Source organism: Symphalangus syndactylus, chromosome 9 (genome assembly GCF_028878055.3).
Source record: "Symphalangus syndactylus isolate Jambi chromosome 9, NHGRI_mSymSyn1-v2.1_pri, whole genome shotgun sequence".
Classification (NCBI taxonomy): Eukaryota; Metazoa; Chordata; class Mammalia; order Primates; family Hylobatidae; genus Symphalangus; species Symphalangus syndactylus.
The window spans coordinates 82,247,441-82,265,486 of NC_072431.2; the positions used below are offsets into that span (position 1 = coordinate 82,247,441).

An 18,046-nucleotide genomic window follows, 5' to 3' on the forward strand; every position below is an offset into this window, starting at 1 on the left:
GGATGGGGCAGGGACAGCATTAGGAAATATACCTAATGCTAAATGACGAGTTAATGGGTGCAGGAAATCAACATGGCACATGGATACATATGTAACAAACCTGCACATTGTGCACATGTACCCTAAAACCTAAAGTATAATAAAAAAAAAAAAAAAGAATTCCACAGTGGGATTCAGAGGGAAAGTCTCAGCTGAATACAATGTTCCTTCGCTTTACTATAATGTAGAAAAATATTGCCCCTAGGAGCCTCTTGCCTTAGATGCTGATGTTTGAGGGAGAAATCAGATCATTCTGGGTCCCCGGACACATTTTATCTTCATCTCAACATTGCAGAGAGTAGACTTTTTTGCTGGTCTTTGTATTTTAAATTGACATCACAAATGTATTTTGTAACATTACTTTCTTATGTTATTTTTGCTGCTTCTCAATAGTCAATTGCTTCTCATCCAATTTCCCTGAACCCTTGGCCTTCTCAACTCATTTGTTTTATCTCTCATTTCCTAGAATCTTATTTCTTGTTTTATTTTCTTAAATTTTATTCAAAGTACCAAGACAATGCAGTCTAAGTTTTTCCTAAATAAATCACATTTCCAATTTATGTTCTCTCTCTACCTCTTGAGGGCCATATATTCCTACTTTTGTGTAAAATGATCTTTTCAGTGGCCCATATTATTTTTATGTTTACCCATCCCTAAATGATTCATGAGCTCTCCAAGTCTGGAATGCGTTTTCACAAACAGAGTGAACTGCATTTGTTTTCCTTCTATACCTCCATTTTCATTTGCATAAGATTAGAAACATTTTTTAAAATTTTTAATTTTAATTTAGTTAGATACTATTTGCTTTGAAAAGCATAGAACCAGAGTTGCAAGTAATTTCAGCAAGAAAATACACCACCATCAAAGTGTTATCGCTAAAAAATAAAATAAATAATTTTAAAGTGCTATTTGTGCTCTTTTGGGCCTGAACCAAAAAGGTAAAGGTATGCATGCCTCTTTTCTTCCCAAAACAGCTAGGAAAACCAACCCATTACCATTAGTGGCCTTATTTTTTTTTTTTTTTTTTTTTTTTTTTTTTGCCATTGATACACTTGTCCTCCAGACCTCTGGGGCATACCTGCCACACCAGGGAAGACGGGCGCCACATTTGGGAAACCCCATATCCGTGACAACACTGAAAGCCCTGTGGTTGGACATGGCCCCTCACTCCCAGCCCACCCTGTCCAGCTGCCTTTAGGCTCTGCCTGCTTCTCCCCAGGTCCTGCCACCCACCGACGTGCCGCTGGCTGAGCGCTTGGCCCCTAGACCCCCACTAGGAGTGACTTTCTGCCCCAGGCACTCTGAGCACCCCCACCCTCACTCCTCATGCCTGCCCTCCCCAAGCACTCTATCTGGGAAACCAGGATATTTTCTGTGTAGACTGAAGTCCACTTTTTGAGAGCTGCTTGGTGGGCCTGGTGAGTTTTCGTGCCAATTTCATTCTGGCTAACCCCTCACATGGCCTTTTACCTTTCACTCGGGAAACAAAAGCGTCACATTTTTTCTCAAAAATGTACAGCTCCTTTTAAAATGTATCGTAAGACTTCCCTTTCTGGATCTTCCTTAAAGAATAAGTGATTATTCTAATATTTATGCATATTAATTCAAACTGTTTTTAAAATTTATTCTGTTATCTTATAAAGTGTAAAATTCTTACCAGGAATCAAGTTGCTCAAGTACCATCCACACAAAAAATAAACGCTTGAATCAAAAAGAATCATCCAGCAAACCCAGCCGAATGTCATGCCCCCTTGTTCCAGAGCCTGGTACATATTATTCCACTGAATCCCTAGCAGGAAGAAAAAGGTCAGAGTTAGAACTGCACAAGCTCTTTTATGGTAGATTTTGTCATGATGAGTTCATTACTTTTGGAAGCTCAAGTGAAGTTGAATAGAACTAAAACAAAAAGAAGGTCAATATCACTGGCCATAACTCTTCCAATGAAATGTTAACTTGTGCAATCTTACACCTATTTCAATGATATCAGGTGGGGTGATTGTTAACTACATTTTAATATCTAATACTTTAAAAAGTTTTAAAGGTCACCTTACTCATATCTAGTTTTATTTACCTGAGTAGAAAGGACTTTATATATAAGGAAAATAAGCATTCAAAAAAATTTTTTTAAGTCTCCTTGAGAACCCAAATTCTAAACTGTGTACTCTCTGTGCTCTTGGAAAATATATAAATAGGATATATAAGAACTAGGGTGGGAAATAATTATTTTTTTTTTTACAATATGTTTGTGATTTATTTCTGGATTAACATACAACTTAAGAAAAATATTCCGCCTTCTAAATTTCCCTATGGTACCAGGCTACCGTTCAATAAAATATATATTTTAATCATTGTATACTTGGAATTTAGACCAAAATATTCAAATGGTCTAACAGTGCCTGCTTTTCATTTCTATCATCTTGATTCAATTTATTCTAAAGATTAGTTAGAAGAAATCATTCAGGATTACTCATCTGTAAAAGAACATTTTAATATGTCTTATTGAAAAACTCTAAGAACTCAAAGACCAGTACAAATTAACTGGCTAATACAACAATAGCTAGAGTCAAATTTTACTTATAGCATGTGTTTTACCTCTGTTTACAAAAACACCCCCCCCAAAAAAAAAACCATACAAATATCTATGAAATATATGTCTGCTCTGGTTTAGAATTTTAGTTGTCAAATTCTCAATATAAGCAAAAAATCCTGGCAATAGATTTTTAGAAAATCATTTTAGGCTGCATTGGTATGAGATAATTGCACTCTATTTTATGCTGATTAGACCTATTTCTGGATCTTGATCTTCAGGAACGATCTAGTAAATCTAGGAGTAAAGATGAGAGCCAACAAATATGTGAATGATGGTCATGTGAAAGGGATAATTAGAAAACAGGAACTAGAAAACATGGGTAGAGGATCCAGGAAGACAGATCCCAGGTCAACAATCATCTAACACAGTGGTCCCTAACGTTTTTGGTACCAGGGACCAGTTTCATGGAAGATAATTTTTCCACAGACCGGGGGATAGAGGATGGTTCCAGGATGATTCAAGTGCATTATATTTATTGTGCATTTTTTCCTATTATTATTACATTGTAATATATAATAAAATAATTATAAAACTCACCATAATGTAGAATCAGTGGGAGCCCTGAGCTTGTTTTCCTGCAACTAGACAGTCCCATCTGGGGGTGATGTGAGACAGTGACAGATCATCAGGCATTAAATTCTCATAAGGAACATGCAACCTAGATCTTTTGCATGCACAGTTCACATAACGTTCAGGCTCCTATGAGAATCTAATGCCCTCATTGACCTGACAGGAGGTGGAGCTCAGGCGATAACGTGAGCAATGGAGAGTGGCTGTAAATACAGATGAAGCTTCTCTCCCTTGCCTGCTGCTCACCTCCTGCTGTAAGGCTCAGTTCCCAACAGGCCATGGACTGCTACATGGCCCAGGGGTTGGGGACCCCTGATCTAACAGATGGACACATTTGCATACCCTATTCTTGGAAGGTTCAGAAGGTCACTCACTGGACCAGACGTAACGGGTGGTATAAGGAAGACCCAAGCATTAGCTGGGTGGTTGACCTGGATAGTGTCTGAAGCAAGGGATGCCATGATTATTCTTGATTGTTCTCAAAACTGGTACTACCAGATAGTGGGAGGTGTATACAACAGTGAAACCAAATATCCAAATCTCATTCTGAATGCTCTACTTGATAATGAAGACTTCCTACTGGATCACTTGCAATATAACTATTAATTTCCAAAAAGGTGATTCACTGAGAGTCACTTTTACACATGCATGCTCTTACCTGTCTCTTGTCCTTCCAGGAATGTAATAAAAAATACTCCTTGTCCAAAGGCAGTTGTGGAGAGAAGGCACTGCCCACAGATTGATGGAGTGAAGAGAAAAACTGCACGTTAGTGTTTGATTGGGACCGCAGAAAATCCACAACACTTAATTCAAAGAGCGAAGCCATGACAACTTTTCATTCTGATGACGCCCAACCATCGCTTCAGGCAGTCATTTAAATATTTTAATCTGAAAATCTTAGTGGAATGTCAGCCCACTCCGAAAAGCATGATAACAAGCTAGTTTTTAATGTTAAAAGGAATTATTTCTCTTTACTGAGATGCTTGAAGTATCATAAATCCAATGTATCATACACAGAAATGTGTAACACAAAACAGTGAAAAATGGAATGGAGCAATTTACTATTTTTTTATTATTAAGCGAATGCCCTGGAGCACACTGCAGGCTGACTGATGGAATACATACACTATTCTATACTAGAAAGAAGGTGTATTGAAGAAAAATGTTATTTTATCTCAGTGGAGAGGTCTTATGTTAGAACGAAACCCCATTGAAAAAAATATCTTACATTAAAAAATACAATGTACCAGAGTTAGATATTTTTTACTTGCTAAAAAGCATTTGAATATGTAAACAGAAAATCAAATTTTATATGCATAGAACCCATGAATATAATAACTGAAGTAAAATTAAAAATAACACCATCTGAAAATTAGGTCAGATCATGGATGACTCTTTTTCTATGTATAAGGAGTATATGGGGAAGGACCCTGAATGGTCCCACTTGTGTTAATTATTCTGAAAACATCTAATTAACACTAACATGAAATTATTGGTTATGGGTTTTTACAAATGTAACATAAGCTAATCAAAACCAATGAACACATATCAATAGATAAAACACTGATAGAATATAACCACTTTTTCATTCTGTAGGTATATCTTTGTTGTGTGCATATGGCTAGTAGAAACCAGAGAGCTTTGAATCGTTTACTGAAGTTGAAGACAAATCACTTGGCTTTCATAGAAATATTTTACTCTAGGCCCTAAGTGAGCAGAGAAGGTGTTTTGCTCCCAATAAGTGAGTGAAGCACTGGGGCCGTCATGAATCCTGTGCTGGACTAAAGGACTTTTAAGGGCCTTTAAATACCCCTGAGCAGCCCCGTAATCTAGGTCTCCTTGACACCTCCCCAAAGTGTCTGTTAATGACTCTGTCTTATCTCTCAACAGACTGCAATTTTAGGAAGCCATTTGACCTGCTGGAGAGAATAAAGTCTTGAGCACAGTGCAAGTGTTTACAGTGATGCCACTGGCTCTCTGAAAGAGATCATTTTAATAGTGATGGTTCACCCTCGCTTTGATTGAGTTCCTACTATGTGTCAGGCACTGCGCTTTCCAGCAATTGTCATAAAAGAATGAATACGTTTTTTATGTTCTACGTAATTGATGTTACAGACCTGAAAGTGTTATCATACATTTTTAGGAGGTGCATTTTAAATGGATGAGTGACTCTGACATTGCTAATGGAGAGATTTTTCCACTTAATGTGATGTAATTCATAATGCTTCACGAAAAAATGCTTATTTTTTACTTCTAAAATAGCTTTAGAAATCTAATTTTTTCCGTGCATGAAAGAAAGAGAAAATAAAGTTATATGCTTCCTTAGGAATGCTGCTTATTTTCCAGAGTCTGCAGAAAGTCTCTGTTATGTAAAAACTGGACATTCTTAATGGGCTGCTGTCCAGCAAAAACACTGCAGTTTCAATGGTTTGCATTTGTGGGTAAGATTTTGAAAAGCAGATGTCAGAAAGCCCATGTAGGTATGAACATGACAAACTGAAAAAGTGAGGGTGGTGGGTTTTGTTTTGTTAGATAGATTACAATTTTGTTTTTGTATTTTTACAAAACAACTTACTTACCAGAAATGTCTGAATAACAAAACTTAATTGGTTATGTAGAACCAATAGAACTATGTAGGGCAGAAAGCTGATCATGTACACCAGGCTGGTACAAAGGGCTGCTGTATTAGCTTGGCTGAAAAATGCACTCAAGAGGTAGCTCAGCATGACGACTGACTTCCCAAAATCCAAGAGAAAGAGGAAAATAATAAAGGCATTGCTGTGTGCAAAGATGCCACTTGTTTTCAGAATGATGGCCAGAGTAGCACTGCTTATGGTCAACACAGCCATGTTCTCCAGGAACCAGGCCAAGAAATGGATCATTGGATGCACTCCCATCATCCGCATATACTACCAAAAAGAGAAAAAACCCAAGGTTACAAGAGCATGCGTACTTGAGGAAGAACAAATCAGATGGTAGGAGAAAGAAGGTGGACCAGTGAAAACGTAAATCTGCTTGCTTGCAAATTCAGCCCTGTGAAGGGCCCTGGGAAGGACATTGCCTCCTCGAGCTTGGTATTTGATTTTCATGAGCACTTGTATCCTGGAACTTAAAATTAAATTAAATTTTAAAAAAAGAGCCATTCATGACAAACCCATCACCAATATCATACTGAATGGACAAAAGCTGGAAGCATTCCCCTTAAAAACTGGCACAGGACAGGGATGCCCTCTCTCGCCACTCCTATTCAACATTGTATTGGAAGTTCTGGCCAGGCCAAATAGGCAAGAGAAAGAAATAAAGTGTATTCAAATAGGAAGAGAGGAAGTCAAACTGTCTCTGTTTGCAAATGACATGATCCTATATCTAGAAAACCCCATCGTCTCAGCCCAAAAGCTCCTTAAGCTAATAAGCAATTTCAGCCAAGTCTCAGGATACAAAATCAATGTGCAAAAATCACAAGCATTCCTATACACCAACAGGAAACAAGTAGAGAGCCAAATCATGAATGAACTCCCATTCACCATTGCCACAAAGAGAATAAAATATCTAGGAATACAGCTAACAAGGGAAGTGAAGGACCTCTACAAGGAGAACTACAAACCACTGCTCAAGGAAATAAGAGAGGACACAAACAAATAGAAAAACATTCCATGGTCATGGATAGGAAGAATCAGTATCATGAAAATGGCCACACTGCTCTAAGTAATTTATAGATTCAATGCTATTCCCATTAAACTATCATTGGCACTCTTCACAGAATTAGATAAATCTACTTTAAAATTCATATGGAACCAAAAAAAAAAAAAAAAGAGCCTGCATAGTCAAGACAATCCTAAGAGAAAAAAACAAAGCTGGAGGCATCATGCTACCTGACTTAAAACTATACTACAAAGCTACAGTAACCAAAACAGCATGGTACTGGAACAAAATAGAGATCTCAGAAATAAGACCACACATCTATAACCATCTGATCTTCGACAAACCTGACAAAAATAAGCAATAGAGAAAGGGTTCCCTATTTAATAAATGATACCGGGAAAACTGGCTAGCCATATGCAGAAAATTGAAACTGGACTCCTTCCTTACACCTTATACAAAACTTAACTCAAGATGGAGTAAAGACTTAAATGGATTTTTTTTGTTTCAGTTTCATTTAGTTATTCTCTCATCTTTGTTATTTCTTTTCTTCTGCTACGTTTGGGTTTCTATTGTTCTTGTTTCTCCACTTCCATGAGGTATGACCCTAGGTTGTCTATTTGTGCTCTTTCAGACTTTTTGATGTAGACATTTAATGTTGTGAACTTTCCTCTTAGCATCACTTTTGCCATATCCCAAAGGTTTTGATAGGTTGTATCACTATTATCATTCAGTACAATTAGTTTCCATCTTGATTTCATTCTTGACCCAACAATCATTCAGGAGCATGTTATTTAATTTCCATGTATTTGCATGGTTTTGAGGGTTCTTTTTATAGTTGATTTCCAATTTTATTTCACTATGGTCTGAGCCATATGTGACAAACCCACAGCCAACATTATACTGAACAGGGAAAAGTTGAGAACTGGAACAAGATAAGGATGCTTACTTTCACCACTACTATTCAGTGTGATACTGGAAGTCCTAGTCAGAGCAATCAAACAAGATAAAGAAATGAAGGGCATTCAAATCAGTACAGAGGAAGTCAAACTGTTGCTGTCTGTTGATGACAATATCATATACCTAGAAAACCCTAAAGACTCATCCAAAAAGCTCCTAGAACTGACAAATAAATTCAGCAAAGTTTCAGGATACAAAATTCATGTACACAAATCAGTAGCTCTGCTATACACCAACAGTGACCAAGCTGAGAATCAAATCAAGAACACAACCCCTTTCACAATAGCTACAAAAAAAATAAAATAAAATACTTAGGAATATACCTAAACAAGGCGGTGAACCACCTCTACAAGGAAAACTACAAAACACTGCTAAAAGAAATCACAGATGACACAAACAAAGGAAACACATGCCATGCTCACGGATGGGTAGAATCAATATTGTGAAAATGACCATACTGCCAAAAGCAATCTGCAATTCAATGCAATTCCCATCAAAATACCACCATTACTCTTCACAGAACTAAAAAAAAATCCTAAAATTCATACGGAACCGAAAAATAACCCACACAGTCAAAGCAAGACTAAGCAAAAAACAAATCTGGAGGCATCACATTACCCGACTTCAAACTATACTATAAGGACATAGTCACCAAAATAGCATGGTACTGGTCTAAAAATAGTCACATAGACCAATTGAACAGAATAAACAACCCAGAAATAAACCCAAATACTTAACAGCCAAATGATCTTCAACAAAGCAAACAAAAACATAAAGTGGGGAAAGGACACCCTATTCAACAAACGATGTTGGGGTAATTGGCAAGCCACATGTCGAAGAATGAAACTGGATCCTCATCTCTCACCTTATACAAAAATCAACTAAAGGTGGATAAAAGACTTAAATTTAAGCCCCGAGACCATAGACAGTCTAGAAAAATAACATCAGAAAAACCCTTCCATACATTGGCTTAGGCAAATACTTCATGACCAAGAACCCAAAAGCAAATGCAACGAAAACAAAGATAAATATATGGGACTTAATTAAATTAAATGGCTTCTGCACAGCAAAAGAAATAATCAGCAGAGTAAATGCACAACCCACAGAGCAGAAGAAAATCTTCACAATCTATATATCCAGCAAAGGACTAATATCCAGAATCTACAAGGAACTGCAAGAAAAAAAACAAACAATCTGATCAAAAAGTGGGCTAAGGACATGAATAGACAATTCTCAAAAGAAGGTAGACAAATGGTCAACAAACATATGGAAAAATATTCATCATCACTAATTATCAGGGCAATGCAAATCAAAACCACAATGTAATACCACTCTACTCCTGCAAGAATGGCCATCATCAAAAAAATCAAAAAATAATCGATGTTGGCATGGATGTGGTGAAAAAGGAACACTGTTATACTGTTGGTGGGAATGTAAACTAGTACAACCACTATGGAAAACAGTTTGGAGATTCCTTAAAGAACTAAAAGTAGATCTACCATTTGAACCAGCAATCCCACTCCTGAAGTCATTACATGAAAAAGATAGTTGCACACATAGGTTTATAGCAGCACAATTTGCAATTACAAAAATATGGAACCAACCCAGATGCCCATCAATCAATGAGTGAATAAAGAAAATGTGTATGTATGTGTGTGTGTGTATATATATACATATATATATATATATACACACACACATACCATAGAATACTTCTCAGCCATAAAAAGGAATGAAATAATAGCATTCAGAGCAACCTGGATGGAATTAGAGACTATTATTCTAAGTGAAGTAACGCAGGAATGCAAAAACAAACATCATATGTTCTCAATCACATGTGGGAGCTAAGCTATGAGACACAAAGGCATATGAATGAATCATCGGATGTTGGGAACTCAGGGTAAAGCGTCGGGGGTGGTGACTGATAAAAGACTATACACTGGGTACAGGGAACACTGCTCGGGTGATGGGTGCACCAAAATCTCAGAAATCACTACTGAAGAACTTATTCATGTAACCAAACACCACCTGTTCCCCAAAAAACCTATGGAAATAAAAAAAATTTAAGTTATGATAGTTTCAAATTTTATAACAGTATTACAACAAAAATAGCAGGGCCTCTACATAAAAAATTCTAAGCATAAATTAAGATGGGAAGTCTGCTGCTATGTTTTTCTGGGTTTTAAAAAAGTTGCTGAATGAGGAACATTGGCTTTGTTCTTGCAATCTCATATGGCTAATCTTTGGCTTTCTTTCATGTCAATGGAAAATATCTGGCATTGCTTCAGACTTCAACATAAAACCTTCTTTCTGGAACAGGGACTCAGCTATTTTGTACACCAGAACCCCAGCAGAGGAGAGGGAAGCAAAACAGAAAGGCTCAGGTTAGTTATGGGACAAGATCCATTTTCAAAGTCCCCAGCCTCCCTATCTTTGTCTCCCAGGCAAGGTTTAAGGATATTTACCTCTTCTATCTGGATCTCCTGCTCATACACCAACTTTCTGACCATGCTGGCCACAGACACCATCCACGTCAGCATCATTATCAGTGGAAAAAAGAAACCAATGTTGTTCAGGAATCTGTAAGGGGATAATTCAGTCAGCATCCGGAGACAAGCAAAATGACTCTACTAATTTTTTACATTTTTCTTCCAAGTTAGGAAGCACTTTCAGGAGTGATATCTCCTTTGGTCATTTCTACATGCCTGTGACTTAGGTAGGAGGGCCATGATTAGTGTGCTGATTTTATAGGTGTGCAAATTCATGAAGGAACCCATGAAAGAGACACAACTGTTTCAAGATCTCTCAGAGAGCCATAGCCCAACCACAATACTCTGACACCTGCCATAGGCAGAGCAGGTTGGAGCAAAGCAGGTCATTAATCCATGCCTGCCATTTCCCCCACTTAATTGAGACCATTATCTATCTTCAATTATTGATATTAATTGATCACAGATTATCATCTATAAAATATGTGAAAATTGGCAAATGAAAGTCTTCCTTTCTATTTTCCTAACACTTATATTTCAACCCACTCTAACTGGGCTCCATTTCTAATGTACACTTGAAATGACTCTTATCTAGGGCATCAATGACAGTCATGCCTCAAAATCCAATGAGAATTATCCAGTCATTTTCCTTCTTGAGTTCTCAGACATGTTGGATGGCATTGGTCATTCCCTCCTCCTCTCTTCTCTTAGCTTCCAGAACAACTCCCAGCTTTGCACCCACAGCTTGGCAACTTCTCCTTTACCTGCCTTTAAATGTAGGCATTCTTACCTCAAGCTAGACCCTCTGTCTTCTCACCACATACTCTCTGAGCTCTAAATCCACATAATAATTATTTTTTCAACATTGAGACCAACCGAAGGTAAAAACCATGTTACTGGGCTGGTGATACGTGAATGAGCCAAACAGAAAAAGGTCCTGCCATTAAGGATCTTTCATTCTAGTGTGTCAGCAAGGTGGGAAGGGACATAAAATAATCCAATAAACACAGAGATTGCTATGTTCCGTCTCTGCCAAAACTCATGTTGTCATTTAATTGCCCATGTAATGGTATTGAGAGGTGATGCAGCCTTTAAGAGGTGTTTGGGTTATGGGGTCTCCACACTCATGAATGGATTAATGCAGTTCTCATGAGACAAGGTGAGTTTCCAGGGTACTGGATTAGTTCTTGAGAGAGCTGGCTGTTATGAAACAGGGTTGCCTCTCATGTATGGAGTGCACACCCTCTTCCTCTTACACTTTCCGCCATGAGTTGAAGTGGCATGACACCCTCAGCAGAAGCCAACCAGAAAGGCTGCCTGATCTTGGACTTCCTGCCAGAATTATGAGCCAAATAAACTTCTCTTCTTCACAGACTACCCAGTCTCGGGTATTCTGTGACAGCAGCACAGAAAGGACTAAAACAGAGATGCATAATATCAGGTAGAGATAAATGCTATGAGGAAAAAAGAATCAGCTTAACCAAAAGTGAGAAGGAATGCTATTTCAGACAGACTGATTAGCTGAGCTGACAGCGGAAAAAAACACTCAAGCAGAGAGCGAATGAAGTAAGGAAATGAGTCACACAGGTATCTGAAGGAAGACTGCTCCAGGCAAAGGTAAAAAAAGGGCAAGGACCAGAGGTTGGAGCAAGCAGAACACGGGTCACAGGGAAGCCATCAGGTCCTGGGCTTTTCTTTGATGAAAGACTTTACATTAGAGCAGAAATAAATAAAATGGAGACTAAAGCTTTGATTACTATGATTTTGTATTATATTTTGAAGTCAAGTAGTGTGATGCCTCCAGCTTCATTTTTTTTTTCTCAAGATAGCTTTGGTTATTCTGGGTCTTTTGTAGTTCCATATAAGTTTTAGGACTTTTTTCTATTTCTGTGAGAATGTCATTGGTATTTTAATAAGGATTGTATTGGATCTGCAGATTGTTTTGGGTAGTGTAGCTATTTTAACAATTTTTTTAATCAATAAGTATAGGATATCTTTTCATTTTTTATGTGCTCTTTAATTTCTCACATCACATCAACATTTCATAGTTTTCTTTGTAGAGATCTTTCACCTCTTTTGGTTAAAAACAGACACAAAGGGAGGGAGCCAAGATGGCCAAATAGGAACAGCTCCGGTCTACAGCTCCCAGCGTGAGCAATGCAGAAGACGGGTGATTTCTGCATTTCCATCTGAGGTACTGGGTTCATCTCACTAGGGAGTGCCAGACAGTTGGTGCAGGACAGTGGGTGCAGCACACCGTGCGAGAGCCGAAGCAGGGCGAGGCATTGCCTCACTCAGGAAGCGAAAGGGGCCAGGGAGTTCCCTTTCCTAGTCAAAGAAAGGGGTGACAGACGGCACCTGGAAAATGAGGTCACTCCCAACCTAATACTGCACTTTTCCAACACGCTTAAAAAACGGCACACCAGGAGATTATATCCCGCACCTGGCTCGGAGGGTCCTACACCCACGGAGTCTCGCTGATTGCTAGCACAGCAGTCTGAGATCAAACTGCAAGGCGGCAGCGAGGCTGGGGGAAGGGCGCCCACCATTGCCCAGGCTTGCTTAGGTAAACAAAGCAGCCAGGAAGCTCGAACTGGGTGGAGCCCAACACAGCTCAACGAGGCCTGCCTGCCTCTGTAGGCTCCACCTCTGGGGGCAGGGCACAGACAAACAAAAAGACAGCAGTAACCTCTGCAGACTTAAATGTCCCTGTCTGACAGCTTTGAAGAGAGTAGTGGTTCTCCCAGCACACAGCTGGAGATCTGAGAACAGGCAGACTGCCTCTTCAAGTGGGTCCCTGACCCCTGAGTAGCCTAACTGGGAGGCACCCCCCAGTAGGGGCAGACTGACATCTCACACGGCCAGGTACTCCTCTGAGACAAAACTTCCAGAGGAAAAATCAGGCAGCAGCATTCGCGGTTCACGAAAATCCGCTGTTCTGCAGCCACCACTGCTGACACCCAGGCAAACAGCGTCTGGAGTGGACCTCTAGCAAACTCCAACAGACCTGCAGCTGAGGGTCCTGTCTGGTAGAAGGAAAACTAACAAACAGAAAGGACATCCACACCAAAAACCCATCTGTACATCACCATCATCAAAGACCAAAAGTAGATAAAACCACAAAGATGGGGAAAAAACAGAGCAAAAAACCTGGAAACTCTAAAAAACAGAGCGCCTCTCCTCCTCCAAAGGAACACAGTTCCTCACCAGCAATGGAACAAAGCTGGATGGAGAATGACTTTGACGAGTAGAGAGAAGAAGGCTTCAGACGATCAAAATACTCCAAGCTACAGGAGGAAATTCAAACCAAAAGCAAAGAAGTTAAAAACTTTGAAAAAAATTTAGACGAATGTATAACTAGAATAACCAATACAGAGAAGTGCTTAACGGAGCTGATGGAACTGAAAGCCAAGGCTCGACAACTATGTGAAGAGTGCAGAAGCCCCAGGAGCCGATGCAATCAACTGGAAGAAAGGGTATCAGCGATGGAAGATGAAATGAATGAAATGAAGCGAGAAGGGAAGTTTAGAGAAAAAAGAATAAAAAGAAACAAACAAAGCTTCCAAGAAATATGGGACTATGTGAAAAGACCAAATCTACGTCTGATTGGTGTACCTGAAAGTGACGGGGAGAATGGAACCAAGCTGGAAAACACTCTGCAAGATATTATCCAGGAGAACTTCCCCAATCTAGCAAGGCAGGCCAACATTCAGATTCAGGAAATACAGAGAACACCACAAAGATACTCCTCGAGAAGAGCAACTCCAAGACACATAATTGTCAGATTCACCAAAGTTGAAATGAAGGAAAAAATATTAAGAGCAGCCAGAGAGAAAGTCGGGTTACCAACAAAGGGAAGCCCATCAGACTAACAGCTGATCTCTCAGCAGAAACTCTACAAGCCAGAAGAGAGTGGGGGCCGATATTCAACATTCTTAAAGAAAAGAATTTTCAACCCAAAATTTCATATCCAGCCAAACTAAGCTTCATAAGTGAAGGAGAAATAAAATTCTTTACAGACAAGCAAATGCTGAGAGACTTTGTCACCACCAGGCCTGCCCTAACAGAGCTCCTGAAGGAAGCACTAAACATGGAAAGGAACAACTGGTACCAGCCACTGCAAAATCATGCCAAATTATAAAGACCATCGAGGCTAGGAAGAAACTGCATCAACTAACGAGCAAAATAACCAGCTAACATCATAATGACAGGATCAAATTCACACATAACAATATTAACTTTAAATGTAAATGGACTAAATGCTCCAATTAAAAGACACAGACTGGCAAATTGGATAGAGTCAAGACCCATCAGTGTGCTGTATTCAGGAAACCCATCTCACGTGCAGAGACACACATAGGCTCAAAATAAAAGGATGGAGGAATATCTACCAAGCAAATGGACAACAAAAAAGGCAGGGGTTGCAATCCTACTCTCTGATAAAACAGACTTTAAACCAACAAAGATCAAAAGAGACAAAGAAGGCCATTACATAATGGTAAAGGGATCAATTCAACAAGAAGAGCTAACTATCCTAAATATATATGCACCCAATACAGTAGCACCCAGATTCATAAAGCAAGTCCTGAGTGACCTACAAAGAGACTTAGACTCCCACACAATAATAATGGGAGACTTTAACACCCCACTGTCAACATTAGACAGATCAACGAGACAGAAAGTTAACAAGGATACCCAGGAATTAAACTCAGCTCTGCACCAAGCGGACCTAATAGACATCTACAGAACTCTCCATCCCAAATCAACAGAATATACATTTTTTTCAGCAACACACCACACCTATTCCAAAATTGACCACATAGTTGGAAGTAAAGCTCTCCTCTGCAAATGTAAAAGAACAGAAATTATAACAAACTGTCTTTCAGACCACAGTGCAATCAAACTAGAACTCAGGATTAAGAAACTCACTCAAAACCGCTCAACTACATGGAAACTGAACAACCTGCTCCTGAATGACTACTGGGTACATAACGAAATGAAGGCGGAAATAAAGATGTTCTTTGAAACCAACAAGAACAAAGACACAACATACCAGAATCTCTGGGACACATTCAAAGCAGTGTGTAGAGGGAAATTTATAGCACTAAATGCCCACAAGAGAAAGCAGGAAAGATCCAAAATTGACACCCTAACATCACAATTAAAAGAACTAGAAAAGCAAGAGCAAACACATTCAAAAGCTAGCAGAAGGCAAGAAATAACTAAAATCAGAGCAGAACTGAAGGAACTAGAGACACAAAAAACCCTTCAAAAAATTAATGAATCCAGGAGCTTATTTTTCAAAACGATCAACAAAATTGATAGACCGCTAGCAAGACTAATAAAGAAAAGAGAGAAGAATCAAATAGACGCAATAAAAAATGATAAAAGGGATATCACCACCGATCCCACAGAAATACAAACTACCATCAGAGAATACTACAAATACCTCTAAGCAAATCAACTAGAAAATCTAGAAGAAATGGATAAATTCCTCGACACATACTCTCTCCCAAGACTAAACCAGGAAGAAGTTGAATCTCTGAATAGACCAATAACAGGCTCTGAAATTGTGGCAATAATCAATAGCTTACCAACCAAAAAGAGTCCAGGACCTGATGGATTCACAGCCAAATTCTAACAGAGGTACAAGGAGGACATGGCACCATTCCTTCTGAAACTATTCCAAACGATAGAAAAAGAGGGAATCCTCCCTAACTCATTTTATGAAACCAGCATCATCCTGATACCAAAGCCAGGCAGAGACACAACCAAAAAAGAGAATTTCAGACCAATATCCTTGATGAACATTGATGCAAAAATCCTCAATAAAATACTGGCAAGCCAAATCCAGCAGCACATCAAAAAGCTTATACACCATGATCAAGTGGGGTTCATCCCTGGGATACAAGGCTGGTTCAACATATACAAATCAATAAATGTAATCCAGCATATAAACAGAATCAAAAACAAAAACCACATTATTATCTCAATAGATGCAGAAAAGGCCTTTGACAAAATTCAACAACTCTCCATGCTAAAAACTCTCAATAAATTAGGTATTGATGGGACATATCTCAAAATAATAAGAGCTATCTATGACAAACCCACAGCCAATATCATACTGAATGGGAAAAAACTGGAAGCATTCCCTTTGAAAACTGGCACAAGACAGGGATGCCCTCTCCCACCACTCCTATTCAACATAGTGTTGGAAGTTCTGGCCAGGGCAATCAGGCAGGAGAAGGAAATAAAGGGTATTCAATTAGGAAAAGAGGAAGTCAAATTGTCCCTGTTTGCAGATGAAATGCTTGTATATCTAGAAAACCCCATTGTCTCAGCCCAAAATCTCCTTAAGCTGATAAGCAACTTCAGCAAAGTCTCAGGATACAAAATCAATGTACAAAAATCACAAGCATTCTTATACACCAATAACAGACAAACAGAGAGCCAAATCATGAGTGATCTCCCATTCACAATTGCTTCAAAGAGAATAAAATACCTAGGAATCCAAGTTACAAGGGATGTGAAGGACCTCTTCAAGGAGAACTACAAACCACTGCTCAATGAAATAAAAGAAGATACAAACAAATGGAAGAACATTCCATGCTCATGGGTTGGAAGAATCAATATCGTGAAAATGGCCATACTGCCCAAGGTAATTTATAGATTCAATGCCATCCCCATCAAGCTACCAATGACTTTCTTCACACAATTGGAAAAAACTACTTTAAAGTTCATATGGAAGCAAAAAAAGAGCCTGCATCGCCAAGTCAATCCTAAGCCAAAAGAACAAAGCTGGAAGCATCACTCTACCTGACTTCAAACTATACTACAAGGCTACAGTAACCAAAACAGCATGGTACTGGTACCAAAACAGAGATATAGATCAATGGAACAGAACAGAGCCCTCAGAAAAACGCCACATATCTACAACTATCTGATCTTTGACAAACCTGACAAAAACAAGAAATGGGGAAAGGATTCCCTATTTAATAAATGGTGCTGGGAAAACTGGCTAGCCATATGGAGAAAGCTGAAACTGGATCCCTTCCTTACACCTTATACAAAAATTAATTCAAGATGGATTAAAGACTTACATGTTAGACCTAAAACCATAAAAACCCTAGAAGAAAACCTAGGTATTACCATTCAGGACATAGGCATGGGCAAGGACTTCATGTCTAAAACACCAAAAGCAATGGCAACAAAAGCCAAAATTGACAAATGGGATCTAATTAAACTAAAGAGCTTCTGCACAGCAAAAGAAACTACCATCAGAATCAACAGGCAACCTACAAAATGGGAGAAAATTTTCGCAGCCTACTCATCTGACAAAGGGCTAATATCCAGAATCTACAATGAACTCAAACAAATTCACAAGAAAAAAACAAACAACTCCATCAAAAAGTGGGCAAAGGATATGAACAGATGCTTCTCAAAAGAAGACATTTACGCAGCCAAAAAACACATGAAAAAATGCTCATCATCACTGGCCATCAGAGAAATGCAAATCAAAACCACAATGAGATACCATCTCACACCAGTTAGAATGGCCATCATTAAAAAGTCAGGAAACAACAGGTGCTGGAGAGGATGTGGAGAAATAGGTACACTTTTACACTGTTGGTGGGACTGTAAACTAGTTCAACCATTGTGGAATTCAATGTGGCGATTCCTCAGGGATCTAGAACTAGCAATACCATTTGACGCAGCCATCCCATTACTGGGTATATACCCAAAGGATTATAAATCATGC

The 18,046-nt window shown here is 38.8% G+C and overlaps 1 protein-coding gene across 1 annotated transcript in view; it reads right to left on the reverse strand.

The window, feature by feature from the left end:
• Positions 1–18,046, reverse strand: part of ABCA13 (ATP binding cassette subfamily A member 13) — a 514,266-nt gene that overhangs the window by 287,474 nt on the left and 208,746 nt on the right. The window contains exons 32-35 of the mRNA XM_055294536.1: positions 10,264–10,378; positions 5,779–6,108; positions 3,858–3,927; positions 1,697–1,828 (exon numbers count right to left, since the gene is read on the reverse strand). Of these exons, the coding sequence (XP_055150511.1) occupies positions 1,697–1,828; positions 3,858–3,927; positions 5,779–6,108; positions 10,264–10,378 (647 nt within the window). The remainder of the gene's footprint in view (positions 1–1,696; positions 1,829–3,857; positions 3,928–5,778; positions 6,109–10,263; positions 10,379–18,046) is intronic.